General features: G+C 45.1%; 1 protein-coding gene across 2 annotated transcripts; it reads right to left on the bottom strand.

Annotated features, from left to right (window-relative positions):
• Positions 1-2,314: 2,314 nt before the first annotated feature.
• Positions 2,315-23,502, bottom strand: RILPL1 (Rab interacting lysosomal protein like 1). 2 transcript variants are annotated; one of them, XM_084297357.1, is made up of 8 exons: positions 22,974-23,502; positions 19,475-19,625; positions 14,448-14,566; positions 13,056-13,274; positions 9,609-9,781; positions 9,098-9,190; positions 5,874-5,949; positions 2,315-2,480 (listed from the first exon to the last, which is right to left on the bottom strand). In XM_084297357.1, the coding sequence occupies exons 1-7, from the start codon at positions 23,277-23,279 to the stop codon at positions 5,907-5,909; spliced, it is 1,104 nt and encodes a 367-aa protein (XP_084153483.1). In that variant the 5' UTR covers positions 23,280-23,502; the 3' UTR covers positions 2,315-2,480; positions 5,874-5,906. The 2 variants fall into 2 exon arrangements, with proteins under 2 accessions (XP_084153483.1, XP_084153482.1); XM_084297356.1 differs by lacking the exon at positions 5,874-5,949 and adding an exon at positions 4,943-5,030.
• Positions 23,503-24,317: the final 815 nt, after the last annotated feature.

Raw genomic sequence — 24,317 nt, 5'->3', positions numbered from 1 at the left:
TGGGCTACAGAGATGAACGGGGAAGGTTGTACTGCTTAGTGCCATTGTTTGAAATCAGCTGCAGCTTCGACCTAACAATAGCGCACTGGGCTCTAGCGTATGGGACTAGCTGTACGTGCACTAGGCCTGGAGAGTTTTAAATACATGAGCTTAGATGCTGGGGGAAACAGTTCAGCCTGTGGTTTCCTATTATCCCAGCTCAGTGCTCTTGGCTGATTTGAAAGCAATGTGCTTATTCAGGCTGGGAATCTGCTGCATTCTTGCATTGTTTCTGATCACTGCATCTCTTCTAAATGTGTCAAATGACTGTAAACTATGCTAGGGAGAGAGAGGAATCATTCACAATTTATTTAACTGCCTGATCCAACTGTAGTGTGCTCTTTATTCCTCCGCCCCCGTGCGGAAGTGAAGTCAGGATGTTAGCAACTTAACGTTACAATAAGACTTCCCCCATGTAAGAACTGACTCTCACGGCAGGGTGAAGTGCTGCTCTTTTATGGATACAGCCTTCTGTAAGCATAAAACTCATGATGTGTTACCAAAACGTAACCAGGCAAAATTATCTCTGCCTAATATTAGCATCAGATGCTAGTGTCACTATTTCAAATGGAAATGCCTTCCGTGTAAGGCCACATTTCCCCCTCCTGCCCCAAATGGCAATGATGCCTGGCAGGCACCGTAAACACTTTCTCTACCTAGAACCCGCTGAGGGTCTGTGTTCAAACAGAGCAGTTACAGGCGGGAGCAGAGCAGCGTTCAGCCCACCCCAGCAACAAAATGGTTCCCTGGCACAGCTCCCCATGGAGTGAACCGTTTGCTGCCCTTACACATTTAGGAATCCGGTTGGGGATCATCCTGGACTGAAAACAACTGGCCTGCACCCAACACCGGGCTCTTCACAGAGCAGATGCTGCACTGCCACCAGCAGCCCCCAGCACTAAGCAGCACCTGCACAAGCCTTGCTGTCACTCGAGGAACTCCTCACCAGCAGTGCTCTGCTTCAGCACTGACTCTCCTGGCAGGCAGCGACGTTCACAGGTGACCTCCTCACCAGCTCCCTCACAAGGAGGAGCAGCCGGTGGCTGTGTTTGTGCTCTCCCACCTGGCCAGAGCCTGGTGAGGTGCAGAGCCAGGGTGCCACACGCAGCGGTTACGCTGCACGGAGCTTTAGTGTTAAAGTTTCTGTAAGCACAACCTCAGGCGGTCCCAAGGGTCTCACACTTACTTAACTGCAAAGTGGATCTAAAACCCACCTCCTGGCAGTTCATGTGTGGGGCTTTTGGGGGCAAATTAAGGCCCCTGTAATTGCAGGTTACCCAAACATCAATCAACAGCAGCAGAGCAACCTGCATATGCAGAATTTGCCCACTCTGCCACCCAAAATAGTGTTTAGACTAGTCAGAAAAAAGGTTTTGAGTTGGGGTCATCTCTAGGTTAGTTAAAATAGCTTGTGTCAGCTACTTGAGGATGTCTTTTACTCTGAGTTAGGCAGAAAAGTGGAGTGTGACTTAAATCAAAACCTGTCTGTGGGAAGGGGACCTAACTCCTTTACAGCAACTGTGCTACTCTAGGGGGAAGTCCCTGGTAAGAAAAAAAAATAAGTGTTAGAATTCCTCATAGTAAGCAATTTGTTTTCCATTAATACTGCAGAACTCATGGCAAAATGCAAGGCACGCTCACCTCGTACATTGGTTTCTTCATGCTTTAGGCACTATAAGCAGCAAGGGAAACGTATACACTCACTATCCCTCTCAAGGCTACTCCAGTTTATCGATTTGTATCAGGTGAATTTCCAAGTGGTTACTCTGCAAAAGGCAGGTGCCAGCTGAACTTGACAGGACAGAGCAGTGCTAAGACCTGCCACGGAGAGTGGCCAGCTGTGGTGTTTTCCTCTTGAAAAAAAAAAATCCTAGCAAATTATGAAAAAGCAAACAACCCAAAATTTTAACAAACAGGGTAACAGAGTCTTTGCCAATAGATATTGTACACTGCAAACAAACTTCTATTAATGGCACAGGTCCTTTTTTTGGTTTAGAGAAGCTCGTGTTACTGTAGTTAATGCGTGAACAAGAACGTAGACTTGTTATTCAGCACGAAACAAGTCATCTAGAAGCTTCAACGTCCCAGGGCATCGATGACTGCAAAGCTTGGACTCTGTTTTCAACAGTCACCAAGTGAACAGTGCGGGATCCCTTTGGAGGAGTACAGCTGAGACACAACCACAGAGGTGTGCAAGGCAAATAAAAATGACGAGCTGCCAGATTTGTTCACAGAAGCTTCTTGTTACTAGACTGTCGAGATCTACTGCAGGAAGCTGACCACCTCAGGGTTTTAGTCACAGGTGCTGCAGGGCTTCTTGTCCTTGTTCGGTGTAGGTGTCATCTCTATTTGAATTTGACCATTCGCCAAAAGTATCCTGGAAGTGGACATTTTTCTGGGATGCCTGCATGCGTCTCTTATCACGAGAGAAGAAACTAAACCTTCCGGGTAGGAAGGAGGAGGAAGGGAGGGGAGGGAAAAGAAAGAAGACTGTTTACCATCTTGAAAACACTTCAAACCCCCGACACGACACACAGCACAAAAAAACACAGAGCAAAAAACTCCATTTGCATCTGCAAAAACTAAGGCAGTGAAGCCTGATGGGAGTGCATGTCAAAATGTTATTAGAGATGAAGTCATTGCAATCTCAAGCAGCTTTGCTACGGAAGCTTCATGTAAGCTCTAAATGCTGTTGACGCTGCGAGGTGCAGTTATTGTTTTAGGTGTACAACCCACCCCTTCCCCAGCCTTGAAACACAAAAGCAACAAAATACAACACGTTAGTTTCTCAGCATAAGTAAAGTGGTATCTTTAGCATTAAATCTGTATAATTTACCATGAAGCAGAAATAAATAATATTTTTAGGGGTGCCAGCAGGGAAATTCATAAGATAAAAGAAATAAGCCTCCACCATTTTTTTCCAAGTGAACAGATTTTGATACATACACTAGGTTCCTGCAAAAATAATTGAACAAATGCACATGGGCTCACAAGAGTTTGCAGGATGAAGGCTCTAAAAGAATGCACACAAGTGTGCACGTCATTTCCTGTCACACAGCTTGGGTGCTCTAAGATAATGACGTACATGAACCAACAGCCATTTAATACAACAACATATTGCCAGCTGACAACACAGCTAAAAAATAGTCAGAAAAGCGCTTAGTGTCATTCTCATTTGTATAGAGTGAGATTACTTGATTAAGCAAACTCAATGTTCGTAACGAGTTCAGTACAAGAGGTGTTAGTGCAGTGTTTAAGTCTGCTGAGAAATGCAAAAGTTTTGGTTCCAGCTGCCGAGGGTTCGAGTTGGCTGCATGCCCTCTGGGCTTCACTGGTGCACTTCAGGGGGAAGCACTGTTGTGCTTGCACAGGACCACACACAACACGGTGCTGATCCAGGACAGGACTTGCTAAATGCTTCTACAGTAAGAGATTACACAAATATAAACGCAGCTCTTACAGCAGATGGACTGTTTGCCAGGGCATAAACCTGGCCCTGTGTCTACACCCCACTGTCATCACTGTTCCTCCTCTGCCTGCGCTCCCTTCAGCCTCCCCTCAGTATCCAATCCCAACCATCCCAGCAGTCTCGTGCAAAACAGGGCATTCTGCCTCTGATGTCACATAGGAGGCTGAATTTGAGTGTCAGGTGAGGCTTACGGCAGCTTTCCCACAAAAACATCTATGATATGTGCAGGTAAGGACACTGGTAATTATTAATAAGCTGTCCTTGACTAGAAAGTGATATAAAAGGCTACCCAAGTGCACTGCAAAGCAACGGATGTTGCTAGCAGGACCTGAACTTTTGCATTTCCTGGCTTCAAATTACAGCCTTAACAGTGAAATAAGTCTTTTGCACTTAATTAGTCTGATAGTTTTCTACCACTTTCATCACAGGAGCTCAAATTCACACATATACGCTCTATCTTTTCAGGGCCAGGTCCAATTCCAGCTGACACATGACGTGTGCAGTCACTAGGGCTTTCTGCTGGGCACCTTCAGTCCTGCGTGGTCAGGTTGAGCACCCTGAAGTCCACGCAGAGGACTGCTCTATTTATGCAGTAAGTTTCAAATGTCAGCCTTCAGTAATTTTTCACTTTTTATCATGAAATAAGTAAGAGAAAAATGTTTTTGTAAAATCTCGACACCAAGCAGAAGGATTAGGGGGGTTTATTCCTTCTGAAACAATGAAAATGGTTCTTAGAACTTGAAAATGTTTATGGAGGATGTTTCAAAAAAGTGTATCTGTGGAGAGGAAGGGAATTGTGTATACTGTGTTGCTGCTGTAGATGTAAAGACCTCTAAAGCAGCAGTTCTAATGCAAAAAGAGTTTGCTTTAACAATTATCAGCAAGTACCTCCCCCAGGGACAGCCAAGAATAGGGTGACAGAATTGATTATTGAGTTTATACTCTATTCCAAAATACATAATTAGAGACAAAATCTACAGTGCATAGAGAGAAAGAAAACATGGAAGCAACAACCTATAATTAAAACTGGAAATTACTGTAGATATCAGCCATTACATTCCGCAAATCTAACTTGTTTGTAACAAGTCATTAGAATGACATTTTTATTTAAAAGCATTCGTGTGAATTATGAATAGGCTGGCTTAGTAAGCAAAATTAACAGATTCTGGTTAAAGATGCATATTCCAACAGTTTTCTAAGGAGTAATGATTGGTTTAGCATGGTAACAGTAAGGCAAAAGGTGATCAAATGTCAATAGTGGAGGATGAGCACGGAGGACTATGACAAGTTGTGCACTGACTGGTCATTCTGATTGGCACTTTGTGCTTCTGTGATCCCACAGGCAGCCGATGAGAATGCAACCAGCAGTGTGTGTTAACAGAGGGTCATGCAAAAGGAAAACACGGTACCAAACATTTAAAAAAAAATTCCTACAAGGGACACAAGTCTTCTTATTGGCTGCAATGTGGGATCATCTGGAATCAATCCAGCTGCTACCATGGGCATTATGGCTGTAAAGATCCTGGTCAGGAAAGTACAGACACAGAAGAGGTAAGACTGGAGCAAGGGAAAGAAAAAGCATTCCATTAAAAAGAAAAGAGGCAAACATGATACACGGGGTTACTTTGAATTACCACACAGGACATACTACAGGGAGAGGTGGATCTGCATCACCTAAGACAGCTCTTCTCACTGAAAAACTCTCATTTAGAAAAAGTAGTCACCAAAACAGTTTAAATTGCTCTTGGATTTCTAAAAGATACCACTTTTCTGTTGTGAGGCAGCCTGCAGTCTGGGTTGGATTTCATCAGGGTATCACCACCTCTAGCAATGCAGAGCAGAGTGCACATTTTTCTTCCCAAGAAACAAACAGGCACGGACATAATGAAATGAACGATGAAGGTGTATGTTAAATACAGAACAGGACTGTGCTGTGACTACCAGCTATTTGCACAGAAAACAGGGTTAGACAGGACGAGCATTACAGTTAAAAGACTTTACAAATGAACATTTGTTAATAGTTGATAGTTTCGAGTTAAAAATCACCACAGCTGAAATCTTAAAATCACCTCCTGTGCAAGCTACTTTGTTAAAGGGCTTGGGTACCTCTTCTAGAATAGCCTGCATTGTTTCACATGCAGAAAGATGCTAACTGCAGGCAGCTACGTACTGGTTTGAGACCCTGCAGCTACTCCAGCAGAAACACTTTCTAGCTGGCTAGCAGCAAGGTCATTTCTTTGTAAGGATTCAGCACTTTCACTAGGCATTGGACAATTCATGCAACTTAGAGGCTGAGAGCATGCCGGCCGGGTGCTCAGCGCCCAGCCAGCCCCACACAAGCCTGCCAGCACACTTTCATCCGTACCTGGAACACCCTCTGTTTTTCTAAGGGTTCTCCTCAGAGGTTCTCCCTTGTGCCAAATATTTTTTTGAACTGTGGACTAATGTCAATTAAAAATTAAGTTGAAATCACGAGAGACATTTCACTTGTGACCAAACGCAGCTCTCCCCAACACAGCCACCCTTAACTGCTATTCTTAGATTCCAAACAAAAACAAACAAACATTGTTCTACCATTAGCAGTAGCTAGGACTTCTACTTTTACACACTGTGGCACACACGGTTAGCTGCAGCAATCAGAAAGACACATCAGCTTTTGTAGGCTGCAAGAATAGGAAGAAAACGTATGGCTGTTTCAGGCATTACATCAGTGACAAACAAGCACATATCCGTGAGGAGAAAACAAAAGGGTGTTTTCTGCCCAAAACAGAGGGAGCATTTTTAATCCTTGTACTCTTTCTCCTCAATAAAGCCTCCTGGTTATATTATTTCATCAAAATTCTGACATGTGATGTGGCTGAGACAAATGCAGTATGATGAGATCAGAACCCAGTTTGCCCCAAACCTTCAAACTCTGGCAGTGAAAAAATGTGGATTACTGTGACTTCTGTTTCCTTTTCTTTATGTGGGTGCTGCATAGAAACATCTGAGCACATCTTAGATGGCACAAGCTATACATATCTCATTCCCTGAGATACTGCATGGTCAAAGAAAAAGGGGCACACCACACAGGCAAGGATAAAACTTCTCCTGAGATGACAGCATCAGTCTCTTACTTTTGTACTTCAGCTTTTAGTTTAGTTAGGAGGAAAAGCCTGAAACAGAGGACAAAAAAACCCAACTGCTTTCTTTTATAAAAGCACTCTGCACGCAGACTTCAACCTTACGAGCTTTCCTCACGTCATTAGGGTACACAGAGTTTGTGTGTCAGCCTGTTACCAAGGTGTCGTAGGTGAGGTGCTGAGGGTGTTCGGCCTGTGACAGGGAGAAAGCAGCTCTGGAGACAGCTTGCGGCAGGCCAGGAGTGCAGGTGGAGGTTTTAGAACAGGACAGGACAGACACTACACTTGGGTTCCTTGTTTCTCCCAGCATTGAAATTTCCTGTCTTTTTAAAGCCGACAGCCCTGCCACCAGCCCCTTCTTAACCACTTTGAGGACTGCTTGGGTTGTAGGAGTAACCAATCTACAAACACAACACTGACGAGACATACAGCAGAGGGGGCAAAGAAAATAAACCCACACTTGGCAAATCCCATCCAGACAGGCTGCAAGAACATGACATATATGTAAACAATTACTGTCCTTCAGGTTATTTAAATAGAAGGTTTTATCTTCCCTTATTTAATGTGAAGGCTAAGTAAGGAGAGAGCAGAAAGAAATTGAGGGATTGAAGACGGCAGCTAAAGAACATAATTCCATCCCAACAGCAGGCTCAATACGCCCTTTCACAGTCCAGCAGAAGAAGACTCTTACCTTCTCTGGAAGGGGCCAAAAGAACACGTTTTCACTTTTTATTGTGCGAGTTTTCAATTATATAAATTTAACCCAGAATCTGAGAAACTGGAAGATTAGATAGGCACCTGGAAATGTGCACTGATCAACTGGCCTGACGCTCAGCATGTACTCGCTGATAAATTAACTCAGAGGAAGAAAGCAGCAAGCACCACAGCTAGTTGGACACGCTCACGTTCCTCCTGCCATGGCTCCCTGCACTGTGATGTCTGCATGCAGATGGCAGAGCCAAGGCTGACACCCAGTCAGCGTGTGCTTTGACTTACAATGGCTGCTTACAGCTTCATAAATCGACTGTGGGACTGCAATCAACAAACTGGGTACACTGAAAACAGCCACCCCCCCACAAAAGGGCAAGCTTTAAAAAGTACTAACATAAATTTAAAAGAAAAAGAAGCATTACAGGGCAGAGATCTGGTGAGACAAAGTATTATTACCAGTCACTTAATGAGTCCAAACTCAAAGTGTGTTTTCCAGTCATACGAGAGGAAGGGCTCTCAGCAAACAAAGCAGCACAGAGGGAAGCTGGGGACTCTTGAAAATAATCAAAAGTGCCCTTCTGACTTTATGGTGTTTTGGACCAGCACAGATCTTCCCATGAAACTTACTCTCACAGGGCTGCTGCTATTATTAAACAAAATCTGGAGGTTATGGACATGAAGACAGGATGGAAGAGCTTTTTATGCTGAAACAAATGATTGTTCCAAAATCATTTATGCAGTTAAAAAAAATCTATGTTTCTGGTGTCAGAAAAAATCCAAAGACTTGCTTTGAGATTATGAGACTTAATTTGGAATAAATCTAGAAGGAAGGAGTTTCAACTTCACTTTTGGACAACACTGTTAAACACTTTACCAGGAGAGGGTGGGGTACTTTCTAGCCAAGAAAGCTGGCATTCTCTCCAGCAAGGCAGCTGTACAGCAAACAAAAGGTTTTGTGCTGTCACAGTCAGAATCTAAAGACTTAGATCAACAGGGAAACAAGCCCAGCAAGGTCATGGTGAAACCTCATTCTCCACACCCAACTGCCAGAGGTCTGCACTTGGCTTTACTTGTGAACAACACTCTTTACACATCTTCCGAGCATGACCTAGGGGCCAGTGGTTTGCGACATTCCACCACCTTAGGGACTGTGCATTAAAGAGCTGGGGCTTGTGCTTGAACAGGAGCAGTGCTCCTACAATCCTTGCATGCTGAGATTGGTGCTGACTTCAGTTCTGGGCACACAGGACAGGCTGAATGGTGCTCTGGATAACACCACATCTATTAGCACCTCCCTTTGGAGTATGACTGCATAGTGGAGACAAAAAAAATCCTCTGGGAAGATCAGGTGTCTGTCATTAAGAGCTCACAGGCTCATACAGCTATAATGAAACAAAGCAACACATGCTCTTTTGGCTAGCCTGAATTACATACTTAGGAAAGAAACAGAATTGGAGTGGGCTTCTTGCACATGCCCATCTAGCCTATAAACACAAGCACATGGAACAGTTGTATTCTCTACTGCTGTCTGCATGTAGGAAGCAAAAGGTGGCACAGCAAAATCTGAGGTTGGAAGCTCACCTATAAGTAGGCTGGAGTTTTGGCCAAAGCCAACTCTTGTTTCTTGACACCTATCCAATGTTCCTTTCTGAAGAAAACACTTGCAGACATTCAGGACCTCTCCCATATACATTAGGGATGTGGCTATCAGCATTTGCAGACTATATGCAGTATCCTTAGAAAACATGCTACTTACAGTCGTTTGATTCCAGATTCAGGCTGAGTCGAGGGTTTTGACTGAATTATGGGCGGAGGTTGAGGGGTTCTGGTTTCTTCTTCTATTTCCTCACTTGAAAGAAAGAAAAGGTAATTAATATTGTCCTCCAAGCCACAAAAGCACTTTCAGTTCTAAAATTCAATCTGAAGGTGGACTGTTTATGAAGAAAGGGTCTCCTTTCAATATTTTCTTCCCATTTTTACAAACAAATAAAAAAGTAGAAGAGGAATGCATGGAATAAAAGTTCTATAATATCCATTTTAGACCCACAATTACCCTCATTTTTTAAGTTCAATTTTTTAAAATGTTTCTAATCTTTCCAAGAATCGGGGGAATCTGGGAGTTAGGGAAGGATGTAAGTTTTTCCCAATATTGAAAAACCAGATATAAAAGCTTGTTGGACACTATTTAAGAGCACATTTATTCTTTCTAGACCTGACCTATAGCTCCTCTGTGCATAGCATGCAACAGGAGAGAAGACCTAACCTACCTTTTGTAATATAAAAGCTCCTCTTGAAGTAAAAACACTTTAGATTTCAATTCATTCCTCTCATGAAGGACATCCCGGAGCTCCTGCAAAGTGAATCTTGGACGATTTGGATCTTTTAAGTCCATTGCCATCTTTTCCGACTCTGAGAGGCAGTCGTCATTGTTTGGTTCTGTCTAGGAAGCGAAACACAGGCTTTAAATTCACCGTGTGAATGCATTTCTGAGGAGTTTAAAATATTTATCAGTCTAATCCCCAACATCTTTCTTTTCAGCACTATTAAATATTCTTTTAAGAGAAACAGCAGTTTTAAGAGAAAAAATATGAGAGTTTTTTATTTTATTTTTCATGTTAAAAACTGTCAGCAGGAACAGCTCAGAGATCTGATCACTTTGTTCTTTCTTGTGCTCAGATTGACCGATGACACACACAGGGCTGATGATACCATGGCAGCTCTCTGAAAGATGATCTGAGCGCTGTTCTACCGCTCTTCACTCAGTGCTCAGGGGAACCTTGCAGATGAGGATGACCTAAGTGACCTTCAGTCAAAGCCCTGTGCTCACAGGAACCTTTCCCAGAGTTGTATTTTTGGGAAGATGAACACACACAGCCCAATTGTTTCTAGCAGCCTAAAGACTGGGTCCAAAGTGGGTCACCACACAGGTGTGAGCTTTCTTGTGGAGAAATTCCTGTGGAATCCAGATCGCTAGAAAGCCTATTGAAAATGTAAAGCCTAATTTTCGATAAACAAGTCTGTTTAAGGAATGTGTACTTTTAACAAATAGGGTAAATTAAACATCAGCCTTTTATATAAATACTGAAAAAACAGCATAGCAAAAATCATGACAGTTCCTTCCAGTTCTCCCACAAAGAGAAAGTTTGTTTGGATGTAAATATATTAAGTGGAGATTTAAGTTCTTATTGCCTTAATGCCTTTATTCAAAAATGCAGAATTGGTATTAGCACTAGGATCTAGCTAAAAAGTGGAAGAAATCTGCAGACAAAACAGCAGAGCAATGTTCATCTGTCCATTTGTTTGATTCACCCCATTAACCCAAACGCATTCCTTTACACAGACTGTATTAAATAAAGATAGATGCACAAGAGGTTCACAGGAACCTGTGAAACACACAAACACTTTTCTTCTTCACCCTCCTAGGTTAGAGTCTGAGCTGGTTTGTACAAATAACCTCTTTTTTGCTAGATTTTGCTCAAATCATCAAAGACTGAGGGCTGGTAGCCAATGCAAATGTACTTGCCCAAAGCCAACAAGCGATGTCCATGGCAGAGCACACAGCTATTTGAGCTGCACGCCTGCCACTGCAATTCCTGTCTAACCATCAGCCTGGCACAGAGAGCGGGGAACGGCTCTAATTAGAAGAGGCACCATTGCCATGGACCAGATGAGCTAGAGAGAGGTGAAGAATGCATCCTTTCTCCCCAGAGACTGAAGACACTTTCTCTCCTGCTGGCTTCGGGCCTGGGCTCGGTGGCCCCGTTTACAAAGCGGGGTGTCCTGGCTGAATCAGCAGCAGTGAAGTCATCCTCTTATTATTAATACACTGCTTGCCCAATTCCGCAGTGACATGTTAACAGTGGCTGTTACATTCCTGGGGGTACCAGGGCACCCCATCAGCCTTTGCCTCTGCTTCCTGATGTACAGCCCTGCCTCCTAAAAGCGAATTAGATGGTTTGCTCTCTGCTGCAGTCCGTCAGGCACGTACAATGCTGCTGTGCTTCTTCAATGGCTTGGTACTGGAGCTCTTACCAGCACAAGCTCTATACCACAGTGCTCCTTGAAGTTCTTTCATCTCGTAATATCCCTTATCCTACAGCACATTTGCTTGAGTAAGACAGAAGTGGTGTCACATGCACAAAGGAAAGTAATAGGAACCATGAAGAAGACTGAGGGATACAGCAGAGTAGAGAAACATCCCCTTGGATTTGCATTTTTACTACTCTGATCTCAGCACCAAGCCAATTTGCAGATTTTCATTTTGCCTGTTCCAGCAAGTATTTGAGTATGCAACATTTGCTTTTCATGAACATTTGTGCTAGTAACGCTTCACTGCACAAATTCTAGTGGGAAGCAAAAGCAGGAATATGGCCAAAGTTATTTCCTCTAAAACATGCCTTCAAATATTTATATGTTGATTCTGCAGCAATAGAGCAACTCTGTCCCGATAATTAGATCAAAATGCCATAAGTAGTGCAAGAGTCAAGTGTGCTCTCACTCATTTTTGAAGCACAAGACCCCAGCTTTCCTGTCACTTCTTGGATTAAGAAAATTCTTATTCAGTTGTGAACAATCACAGTGAGGCAATGGATAGAAGCATGGTCAGTAAGAACAGAAAGCACGGCAAGTCTCTGCAAAACTTGTATTTTCAAATCTCTGGACACATACTGAGGGGTTGCAGTGAAATGCTGTTATTTGTTCGGTCATAACAGAGCATATCATGGAACTGTGACTGCACTGTGTTTTGTTTCTACCCCAAAGGCTTATACGCTATTAATTTGTAAAGCCACTGCAAATAAAACCCAGAAGATACAAATAAAAAAATCACCCACAAGACATGCAACAAGCAGTTGTACTGCAGTTGCAGAAGGATGTTTAAATTGAGTTGCTCAAAATATTCAAGGGAAGGGGGAAAATGACATTCTTCTCCCTATGCAAAGCCACAGCTACGAATTTACAAACCCACAGCACAGCTTTGTTCTGGACGTGGCAATGGCTGCGTCTCGTGCATGGTTTAGACAGGAACCATTCTAACCGCAGGGCTCCTCAGCAGTTACAGACCCATAATGACCATCACGAGTATCACAAGATTCATCTCCCTGAAATGACTGAATGCCAGAAGCTGGACTAACATTCAGGCCTGTTTGTCCCACTGCAGACCGAGATGTGAGACAGATCTGGTGTTTGTAGAGACTCAGCAGAGACTTTTGTAAAGAGTGTTTGTAAAGACTCTTGGAGATGCTGTTCTTAGTCAAGTCACTGGCACAACCTAGGCTTGCCTGCACACACAGCCAGGGAGAGCTTTAGCAGTGTGACAGCAGCCAGCCCTCCCTCCACCTTTTGTTCTTCATTCTTTACGTTATGTCCAGAGGCCTGAAGAGGACAGGTAACATTTTAAGATTATGAAACAGATTTCAGGCAAAGCCGGCATATTCCACTGCATGTGAGCGTTCTGTCCTCAGGCACTGTCTGCCTGCAGAGTTCTGCATTGCCTCTGGGACCCCTTCCGACACAATTTCTTTTCTACTGTGGTTCTCACGCCACCACTGTCATAGTGCTGTGCACCTTCAGGACCTGTTGGGGCTTGCAGATTTTCATGTTCAACCACCACTGCTTCTGATGCATGTTGATCACATTTAGCCAAAGAAGAGGTGTTATGAAGACTAAGGCTCTGTAAAAGGCTGTTTTAAGAAGTGATTTGTAGTGCCTCTTACCTTTATTTCCTCCCCGTTTTGGCTGTCCTCACCCTGCAGTTTTTCCCTCAGTTTCCCCAGCTCTGCTCGTAGGCTGCCCATCTCCTGCTCCTTGGTTTGCAGATATGCTTCTAACTCCACCTTCTGCTCGATCAGCGCCTTCCCCTGAGCCTCAACAACAGTGATCCGGTGCCGCAGATCGTGGTTAATTTTCATTAACCTGTTCTGTTGCTGCTGAAGCTGCAAATGTAGAAGGTCAGTAGAAGTTCAGTATCCATTCAGCTATCAGCCATAATGGCCAAGTCCCAAATATTACGTTAAAGAACATCTACAGAGTTCCTGTTAAATTTGATCTGGAAAATCCTCCTCACTCCCTTATTAATATCTAATCATCTAATACCGTTGCAGGCACCAAAACTTCTTTAATTTGTTTCCAGAGTAAAAAAAAAAGAAGTACTTTTCTCAAAGCACAGGGAATTCTCCAGCTAAAACCAAATCTATCACTTCCAGTGTAATGTTTCAAAAAAGCAAAATTCAGGGACAGGGTGGATTAGAGGATTCTGAATCACATCTTAACCCCAGAGTAGAAAAGAGAAAGACAAGGCAGAGAAATCCTTACTATTCAATTTATAAGCACTTTCCTTTGAGCCTGTAGGTGAAGATAGGAAGCAAAATACATGTAAGGAGGTCATAACACAGACAGAACCATGACATCAAGTGACTGCCAAGGTCACGATGGAGTCTGTGACTCACTTAAGACTAAATAAACTCTTTTATCTTAAATCTTTTGTGCACTCCCCATCCCCTCAGAGACCTTCTGGTCGCTGCTGGTAAATGTTAAGTGACCTGGGCTGGGCTCAGGCCCCTTCCTCCCTCCTTCCTTCCCCTTCAGTGTGCACAGAGGTAATCCGCATTGCATCCACGGCGTGCGAGTGCATGAGTGGAGTCCCTGCTGCCAAACTCTGTGGAGAGTACATAAAAAATACATAGTACCTGCTCACCCAAAGCAGGGGTGGGTTGAGGAATGGGACTGCTGAGGAAGGCTGCACTGCCAAAGCAGAGATTCATGAAGCCACAGCAGGTTACCTGTCCTGTTCCCATGAAAGGAGGGAGGTGTCAGGTCTTCAAGGAAACAAACAAAACAACAACCTGTCCTTCCTCCTCCTTCCTTCCTTGTTACACTGGTTTCCAGTCACGTTCCAAGTGTGCCTGGTCCCTCCAAACGCAGCAGAGGGCGTATGCCTGCACCACCTGCCTCATCATTTGGGGCATTCCACAGTTGTGCTGGACGCATCAATTTCTGGACTGATAATCTGACATTGCTTAAAAATTCCACTTCAACTTAAATTTGAAAGAAAGCTACAGAAGCATGGGTGAGAAAGAAGGGAAGTAGGAAGAGCAAGAGCCACTTACAGCCTCTACATCCTCATTTTTAAGTCCGAGTTCCCGGTCCTTTGCCCTGATTTCATCCCTCTGTTTATCTACGACTTCCTTCAGCTTCTTCATGACTTGCCGCTCTCTCTCCGACATTCCTGGTTAAAAAAGGAACACAGAAAACAAACTGAGGACAAGCAGGAGCTGCTCAGACTGAGAACAATAACAGTTAGAAGTATTTGGATAAAGACTCTGGAAGGTGCCTGCTGGTAGAATTAAAGAGAAGCTGCTGGGAGATGCTTTGAAGGTTACTTTGAGGGCAGCAGGGAACACAGATGACAAAGTCCACTCTACAAAGCCACTGCACAGAAACTCCTTGCAAAAGGAACCAACACTCCTCAGAAACATTTACAACAGTGAAGTGATACTGCTGTATGTGCTGCCTCTGTGGCTTTACATCAATGTTCACTTTATGCCCCGTGGAGCTGATTTATTTGGGTGATAAGCTATAGAAACAGGTGGCTAAGACCTTAAATTTTGTCTTGCAACCCGTTCCCCATCCTATTGTATGATAATTCACCTTCAGGATAATTGTACTACAGAGAAAAGTACCATAGGGCCTTTCACTTTGGAAAGATATTTGGAACACTGCCAAGATTCCACCATTGATCCTGTTTGAAGATGACTAAGGGATTAGCTTAACCTGAAGTCTGACCAGTGAATCATTAAGATATGCCATAAATCACAAAGTAGAAAGTGTTATTCCATAATCTGCCATTACAGAGATGATCAAGAACTCCTGGACTACAGCAATGGGCTCTTCAGAGCAAACAAAGCAGAAGATTTACCTTGTTAGGATGATAAATCTATTGCACTAACTTTTTCTTGTCATTGTACAGAGATGTGCAGTCTGATGATCCTGAACTGTCACGTAAAATCACCTTGCACAACGTCCCTTTTGATGGCTTGTAGATTAGAGGCAGCAACCAGGGCACTGTGTGGCTGCTTGTTCTGTTACCTCTGGCAAAGCACTTCGTTACCTGGGTCCTCAGCTTCCTCCACCCATGAAAGCAAGTAGTGATAATTGACTCAGCTCCCTGGGATGGCTGGAAAGCTACTTCCTTCTGTATTAATGCAGTTCCCACATGAAACCCAGTGCATGCACATCCAGTGGAGCCAGCTGCTCAAGTCTCTACCTTCTGACATCAGCTCTGACTCCTGGTTATGTTCTTCCTTCATCAGAGAAATCCAAAATTGCTCCCATAAGATGGGTATGTTGCATGCCTTTAGGGACTCCAGCTTACAGAGTTTAGGAACAGTAGCTTACAGCTACATTTGAACTGGTAGATAATACAACGGAGCAAGACAGACCTGAGAGGGACAAAGGGAGCAGGAACTCTGGTGGGTGTGCACTTCTGCAGTAGCTGGGGGTTCCAGTGTGGGTGTACAAAGCGTGTCACTGCAAACAAGAACAACAGCTCCAGTCCCTCATTAAAAAAGCACTTGGAATCTCCCGGAGCAAAGACCAGGTAACTGCTCTGCTGGGAAAAGGACTGGGGATCAAGACTGGCTGGGAAGCTAGTTCAGAGGACGTGTTCCCATCAAAGCCCAGAAATCAGCTGAGTGACGACGTGGTGTTCATGTTCTCGTATTACATTCTTATCTTTTTAAGTTCTATGATAAGTCTGCTCTATTTCGGGAGCCTGGTCCTCTTTGTGTTGCAGGTTCTAGTGTTTTGCAGGATACTTTTCATTCTTCACTGCAGTAAGGGCTCATACCCACTTAGGAGGACAAGTAGACACTGACACATGCTGCTGCTTGCTCTCCTAAAAGATCCACACTCCTATCACGACACAGGGCTGGAGGGCTAGAAGCCTGTACCCAGCCCTGACACCTTTCTGATCCCTAAACCTCTGACTTAGTTTCCTGACTTGCAGGGACATAGGAAGACAGGAGAACTTTGATAACAACTGAAGGGAGCTGTGTAGAAGAAAGAAAAAACAAACACAACCAACCAACAACCAAAGAGCCAGACGAGGACCCTTGCACCAGCCAGCACAACAGACCACTGGAACCTCCCCACAACTTGTTCTTGTTTACCTGCAGTTCCTGAACCCCGCTGTATCTGCAAAACCCTGCTACAGGTTTCTGGATCCACCCTTCCCCAGCCACTCTCAGGGCTGGGGCCTAAAACATCGGCTGTATCTTAAAACAAAACAAAACAAAACAAACAAACAAACAAAAAAACACTCCAAAACTTTGCCCTGAGGTACAGAGGAACTGCAGTGAGACTGACCAGCAGTTCTACCCCAGTAGGAGCTAAGAATAGTGAGTGCAGCTATATTCATTAGTATTTGTGCAAAGCTTTGAGATTTCTAGATAGCAGGTGCTATTTAAAGGATAAAGTACCATTTCGGTGCTGACTGCTTTTCCTCCCACTGTACTCATTTTTCTCTGTAACATTTGGTGAGCATCAAAGACTCAATTGTGTGCACGGATCACTACATTATCCTCTTTATTTCAGGAGGAGAGGAAAGAAAAGGTGGGAAGTGTTTTGAATCAGCCACTCACATCTTCCATTTCTCAGGCACTAGGGAAGAGGAGAGGGAAATCACCAAGTGCCCTAAATGTAACGTAATTATCTCTAAATGACTCAAACTATGATATCTGCAACATCTTAAAGGGCACACCCAGCTGGCTTCTACAGGCACATCCTATGAATTCAGAGCTTCCTGTGAATGGCTGCGATCACAACATTGTTCTAAGGAGCAAGAGAAAGGAAGGAAAGGAAGGAAAGGAAGGAAAGGAAGGAAAACCATCCTTTATGTTCATGCTTGGAGACGTGTTTACTGTTGAGTTTATACAACATCTGTTGCAAGAAGCCAAAGCGTGGTCAGGGTCTGTGGCACCTCTTAAACATTCAGAACAGAAATTTGCCTTCACTTTGGAAAGGGAACGGCAGGCTGCGCAGCAGCTGAGCACAAGAGGTTTACATGACTGTGGGCACCCTGCTGCCAGTCCGTATTACCATCACCAGCCTGAGAAGGCAGCTCCTCTCGCAGCAGAGACGCAGCAGCCTGCTTGTCCTGTTTGACACACGGGTCAAGTCTGCTTGTGGCATTTCACTAGGATATTCTGTTCAGTCAGCACCAGCAAATATGCACTCGGTTTGAGCTCAGGGAGGAGCAGTATTAACGGAGCTTGCAGATTCATCTTTAACCTCTCCTACGTATTTTGTTATTCTGCCACATGGAGCCTTTCATACAAAGACTGCTTGGCTCAGGCTCTCAGGGAGCATATGCTCCTCTTATTTATATGGGATTGTGTTTGCCTTTCTCACGAACACCTTCATTATGCTAAAGCAAGGCTCTGTGAACTATAATGCGACTATTAATTGGCAAGATTGAATCTCAAAGCCTTAGCACACCCAGATCACTGGCCTCTGTTACCCGTACTAAAAACAACTCCTTCAACTAACTGTCTGGTGAGCAGGCAGCAAGCTGCTAATCCCAGGATAGTTAGCCACTAAAGGAAGACATGAGCACACCACCAAATCACGCTGAGATATGACTGGAGTCTGGGTAACGTTCGTCTAGCCAACAAAGCGTTTAGCTTGAAAACCTGCCTCTGTAGAGCCTGCATGTATCAGATCAAATGATGGAGAGGGGAAAAAAGCAGCACAACTGCTTTTTGACATTATCTAAACAAGTAGTTGGAGACAAACCTGATTCCACTCATTAATGATAAAAATTCCTAAAAAATTAAAACAATTGGGCTTGTTTTAACAGGTCCCACTAACAAGTTGAGGTTACTGTAAGTGAGGGTGATTTGACTTGAACTGATCAGTTCAGCTAATGAATATCAGCGATCCCAGAATCTGATCTCTGGAATGGGTTTTGTTTGTTTTGTTATACTTGCGTAGACACAGTAAAAATAACATGCAAAGCATGTGTGGCATTTGCTTGGCTAGCCGAATGTAAAGAGTATGGCTATATTTAAATGCAAGCACATGAGCTGCAGTGATCTAGATACCCACTGGAAAAAAAGACGAAAAAACAAAGGGGAAGATGGTTCTTTATAACAACACATCAGTCTTTATGGTCTGTGACACATCACTGCCACTCTGACACTTGCCATGGAGTTTGTAAGCTGGCATTGAGCTACTTCTTAGAGATTAATTGACTACCAAATTGAAGGAACTGCATTTGTTTTAGAAAAGTGGTAATCTTTAAAGTTTTAATAATTTTTGCTTTGAATTGTGGAGCAAAAAGACATCTGTTCCTCTCCCCCTGCTCTTTGGAAAGAGCTATTTGCTGAGCTGTGGGTAAGAGCTGAGGACAGCAGCTGTTTCAGTCACTGCAGCAAAATCTACCTGCAGTTGCCAGTCAGAACCTTTTGTCTTGAAATTCATTCTGCCTCCAGAAAGGTGCTCATGAATTAATCAGTTATTTCAGCTCTTCGCGATTCACCCACTTCCTACTTTCTAAATCTCTTCACCTACTCTAAACTGATTGCAAGTGTCTTGAACAGGTGAGGGAATCCTAAAAGGTAGTAAACCAAGTAAAATCAGTCTCTCAACGTATTTTTATAGCATATCGCTGCATGGTGGATTGATGTAATTCAGACAAATCTTGATTAGTTGCTTTACAAACAATTATCCTGTGTAGACTGACAGTTACACTTATTTTTGTGCATAATGGTGTGAAATTGCTGAATGGATTATTTTTTGTGTTAGAAAACGTAAGGAGGGATTAAGAATGTTTTTGCAAAATGCTAGCTAAAAAGAAAAAAAAACAAAACACAACAGTAGACCAAACAATGATGCTAGACTACTTTCAGAGATGCTTCTCAGCCAGACAGAAAGCTGTTCAGGCTTCTCTTTCCATCCGGCCCCCACCTCTTATGCCTCCAGTGTAATCACGTGTTCAGAAATTGTCACTTCAGAAAAAAAAACAAACACCTGCATTAGTCTATAGAAAAAAGAAATCCAGAATATCCAAAGTATTTTGATAATGTATTGCTTTTCATAACAAAAGCAAGTACTGAATTTGAAATACCAAACTTGCCTTCATGCTTCTGAAATTCCTCTTCCGTGAAATTAATGTCTTTGTGAGACAAGTTTGTCATCAGTTGTTTATTCTCCTCCTGCAGCTGTGCAATTTGGGTAAGAAGGTCCTGTGCTTCCCCTCGCCAGACATCCTCCACCAGTTCTAATTCCTAAAGGGTAGATTTAAACACGTTAAGAGTCTTGGACTGGACTATTCACAGATCAAACCAGTAACAATCCTACTTCGATTCTTACGGAAAGCAATTACAGGAAACTACTTTGAATTTCTTGGAAAATATTTACTTTTGTGATGCCAGCATCAAAAAAATGAGTACCAGTCTCCATATGCTAAACGCTGAATGTAAACACACAAGGAATCAATTCCTGATGCAAACGTTTTTGATGTGTGAGTTACCCAAAGAGTGGCTACTTACTCCCCATTTTTCTGTGAGAAGATTAAGCGGCTTGCAATACAGCTAAACTCGAGCAAGAATTACCTCTTGCATCGCTAAAAGCAACCACGAAGGCTGTTATAAATGCCCCAGAAACAACACAGCACAGACAAGGGGAGGCAGCGTTAGGCGTGCTCATTTGGAAGGAGCAGCATCTGAATTTCTGTTACAAAACAAGTGTAAAACATGGAGTGCCTGAGACTGTGCCGCAGACTCAGAGCTCCTAGTCTGAATGGTAAACACAAGACAAAACTGTGCTGCTTCTTACAGAAATTGTTCTGTATGGAATTCTTGAGGGACATCTATGTTAGCGGCAGTGAGAACGGTCAAAACACCAGCTCCCATTTGTCAGGACACCACATGTCAACAGCAGCTGTCACCAATCCCAGTAAAGGTCAAATTAGGACAAAAAGTATAAGTGCTCAAGGAAAAACGGTTGTATTAGAGTTTCATTTGTTCCAAACGTCTTTGCCATAAACCATATTTCTGTAGTGGGGCCATTCTCTACTCTGTTTTCATGTATGTGCTTCAAACAGAAAAAGCTGCCTGCAAATCACTGCAGCCAGGCTGAGTCACTTGCTGACTTTTGCATTCATCCAGCAGGCCCCTCTCCTACCTAACAACAAAACACTCAGACAACAACCCCGCCAAGCACAGCTCTAGGCTAAAATAAGCTCAGCTGAGAGATTAAAGGATAGCTCTCTGCTTTGAATGCATGCTCTTGACACTGGGAAATCACGTTCCTATTGATTTCCGGGTCCAAATAAAATGCTATTTTATTCCAGCATTTATTATTGCATCACTGTCATTTTATAACCTCTGTTAGTGTGCTACGAGCTTTGCAGAAAACACTATGACAGATTATAAACAACATATAGAGCGTTGTAAACTATGCAGACTCGATTAAGAAAATTTCATGAATCACAGCTATTTTTACCTGAAACTCTTTTTATCTTGAGAAATACAAATCTGTAATGAAACTGTTTACTGCCCAGTAATACCTAGACGATTTACAGTGATGCTGCATGTTTTAACTCTGTAGCCAGAACAACGTGCTGACCTAGTTTAGGAAATGAAACAGCACATTCACCAGCTATAAGCATACTGATAAAAAATAGAACACGCAAAACCCCAGACTATCTAAACTTACCTAGTGTACAGGGTGCTACCCTGTAAACACACAGCTACACCAAGGTTTAACCTGGCAAACGTTCTTATTTATTGCTACTGAAGAGCCCGAGGAACTGGAGCAGAAGTAAACTCCTGAATCCTCGCTGGCAGAGGTGTCTGACAGAGCAGGCAGGAGACCTGCGGGTCTGTAGGTGCCAGCCAGCTCGGGACACTCCAGCCACTCTCAGCCAGGCAAGAAGGATTCCCACCTGAAGGCTGAGTGCTCTCAGGGCTAAAACCCCATCAATTGCTGCTTGCCAAGGATGCTAAAAGCTGTCTGGATTGGCTTTTGGATGCTTCTTGTTCACAAGTATGTCCCAGTCTCTGGCCTTTTGTGTTTACCAGTATCTGTCCTGTGAGAGTTCGCCTTGAAACGCTCGCACTGGAAGACAGCAGGATGTGACACTACTGGACTGCAGCAATGCAGCGTGCTGGAAATCGACTTAATTTAAAAAAATGCATCGTATATTTTATTTTCCCCACTGAATGTTTCCACACAAGTTTCACATGGATTGTCTGAACGCTCCGTGAGCCACTCTGTGACTACTGGAGAAACCAGCAGAGTACTGGTGGTTAGCTGGCAGGGGCTGGGTGGCACCTGGCAAGCACAGCCATACGTGGCTGACATGTTTAGGAAACTTCTTAACACAGGCGTGGACTTCAGAGGCATCTATGCAGACTGTCAGCTTTTCCAGTGATACTGGGTGCTGCTACCAGGCTCAGGTCAGTGTCCATTTCACCAGGCAGAATTTTTTTAGTATCTAGAAATAAAGAATTCCTGCTGGCTGACAGTACAGTGGTCTCAGGGAAACAGCAGAGATCTGACTGCAGACACAGCACAGGACCAGCACAACAGCCCACCCGCTTGCTTCCATGATCTGTTAGAAGGCAAAGGCATGGGTTTGGGATGTGCTGTAATTGCATCCATTCTCTGGGCCAGTAGCCTTCATTTTCTGGAGACTTACCAGGGCTTTATACACTAAATATCTTCTACCATCCTTTTCAGGACCCTGTCCTAAGACTCCTTCTGCAAAACATTGCAAGAATTGCCCTGGATTTTTCATATGCTAAGCACAAGTCCCCCAGCTGATCCTTTTAAACAGACCTAAAACTTCCTCAAATAAATTCAAACTAACACTTGGAGCTGGGGGTCTCACTTCCAGAAATTCCCCATTTCCTCTTTAATCTGGACCTGTCTGAGCAAGCAGGGATGGATCGAGGCAGCAGCGATGATTTAGCAGTCCCTTGCTAGAAGAACCATTTATTTCGATCAGTTATCTGCCTGGTGTGAAAACTAGATCTGGCACTTCCATTGCACCAAGTGGCACAGCTCATGCTGTCCTGCTGCATGAGGGTAACAGGATACAGGAAATTATCTCCATCCACGTTGGGCTTTCATGGGGTCGGGGATGCTGCACCAACCCTGGGTCAAGCCGAGGGACCTCGTGCTGTCAGAGGATGGAGCAGGAGCCTGGGGGAACGCTCCTCCCTACTCTTCAGCTCAAACACTGACCTGAAATCCTCGGTCCTCTGTCTCTCTCCTATGCCTTGCCTACCTGATGAGCGTGCCAGGAAGACCGGAGGAGCTCCAGAGACACAAGGGTATCGCAGGCACTGACTTCTCCTGGCCTAGCAGGAAGCAGCGCAGTCAGGAGAGAGGAGGAGTTGGAGGGAAACGCACTGGGAAGGAAAGGCGGCGACTGGGGAAGGGCTGGGGGACGGGAAGGAGGCAGGGAACTTCCAGGAGGGAATTAAAACACCCCGATGACAACCACACACCCAAACCCCCGGCGGTGGTGCAGCAGCATCCCCATGGGGCTCTCCCAGCCTCCTCCTGGCTCTTCCCGAGGCCGTCGGGGCCCGTATCCCCCCGTATTCCCCCGTATCCCCCCGCACCTTCTGGTGCTTCCTCTCCTTCTCGATGCGATCCATCCTCTCCAAGCGGAGCCGGTCGAGCTCCAGGCGCAGCTCCTCCAGCTCGGGGTTGATGTGGTTGCGGCTCACCAGCACCTCGAGGATCTCCAGCACCCTCACCACCTTGGGCATGAGGCGGGCGATGGCCTCGCAGCCGTGCTGGTCGATCACCCGCTCAAACTCCTGCCCCACGGCCGAGGCGATGTCGTACACGTCCATCACCGTCAGCTCCGCCGCGTTCTTCTCTAGGGCGGGCGGCACCACCACGCCAACGCCGCCGCCGTCCATGGCTCGCCCGGCCCCGCGGAGCCCTCATAGGCGGCGGGGAGCCCCCTCCTCACGGGGCGCTCTCCTGGCCGGGGACCCCCTGCCCGGCTCGGCTCTGCCCGGCCCGGTGCTGCTCTGCCCCGGGGGGACGCGGCTCGGAGGGCTAGGGGGGGCTCGCACTTGGCCGGGAGGGAGAGGAGGGGACGGGGAGGGGACGGGGAGGGAGGGCAGGGGAGGGCGAGGGCTCCCCGCCGCCGCCTCCTCCTCCTCCTCCCGGCCTCGCCCCGAGCTCGGGGCCAATGGAAGGCACCGGGAGGGCCGGGGGAGGCCCCGCGCATGCCTGGGACCGGCGAAGGGAGGCCGCCAGGGGAGGCTGCTCGGGGCTCGGTGCCCGCCCGAGGCTGCTGCGGGGAGAGGGGCACGGCCGGCGGAGGGGTGCTGGGGCTCGGGGGGCTGCTTCTGCCCGGGGTTCCCCAGGAAAAGCCTCGTGTGGGTGGTGGAAAAAGCGCGGTGAGGTTTTGGGGGTCTGCCTGAGTGCTGCCCAGCTCTCCAGGCTGTACGCAGCACTGTAAGGCTTCACCGCAGTGTCTGTGCAGCATCCAGGGGTCACCACAGCCCCCGTGTTCAACGCTGTCCTGTAGGCATCAGGACAGGAGGCAGGGAGATGATTCCCGCTGCAAAAGAGTTAACGAGGGCTGAGGGTAACAGGTGGCTCCACGCAAACGTAATGGGAGCCACAAAACCAAGTTCTGTGTGATAGTAATGGTCTTGCTCGCAACGTTTTTGGGTTTAGGTCCTTGCTCTGCAAGAGTAAAGAGAGTATTTATGCCTGGACACGTGTTCAGGGTATCACTGAGGACTTCATGTGCAGAAGTAGTTTGCTGGCACAAATCAGCTTAGTGATGAATCACATTAAACCAAGATACATTCTTCTGGTTAAGATTTTCAGTACTTTTGCCTTCAGGTGTGACCGTGTGCTTTTGAATGTTCTTAGGGTGATTAGTGAGAGTTGCTGTGGATGAGACTTAGGATATAAATATGCCCTGAATTGCTCTAAGT

Source organism: Netta rufina (genome assembly GCF_964035555.1).
Source record: "Netta rufina genome assembly, chromosome: 17".
NCBI classification, from domain to species: domain Eukaryota; kingdom Metazoa; phylum Chordata; class Aves; order Anseriformes; family Anatidae; genus Netta; species Netta rufina.
This window is presented reverse-complemented; position numbering and strand designations above follow the sequence as displayed.

What these genes read in the sequence shown, in the direction of transcription:
- RILPL1 (XM_084297356.1), bottom strand. Translation starts at nt 23,279, where the DNA reads ATGGACGGCGGCGGCGTTGGCGTGGTGGTGCCGCCCGCCCTAGAGAAG. An exon ending in AAAATGAGGATGTAGAGGCT is followed by an intron (nt 13,275 to 14,447) that starts GTAAGTGGCTCT and finishes CTACATTTGCAG; the next exon opens with CTTCAGCAGCAACAGAACAG. An exon ending in GAGCTTTTATATTACAAAAG is followed by an intron (nt 9,191 to 9,608) that starts GTAGGTTAGGTC and finishes CTTTCTTTCAAG; the next exon opens with TGAGGAAATAGAAGAAGAAA.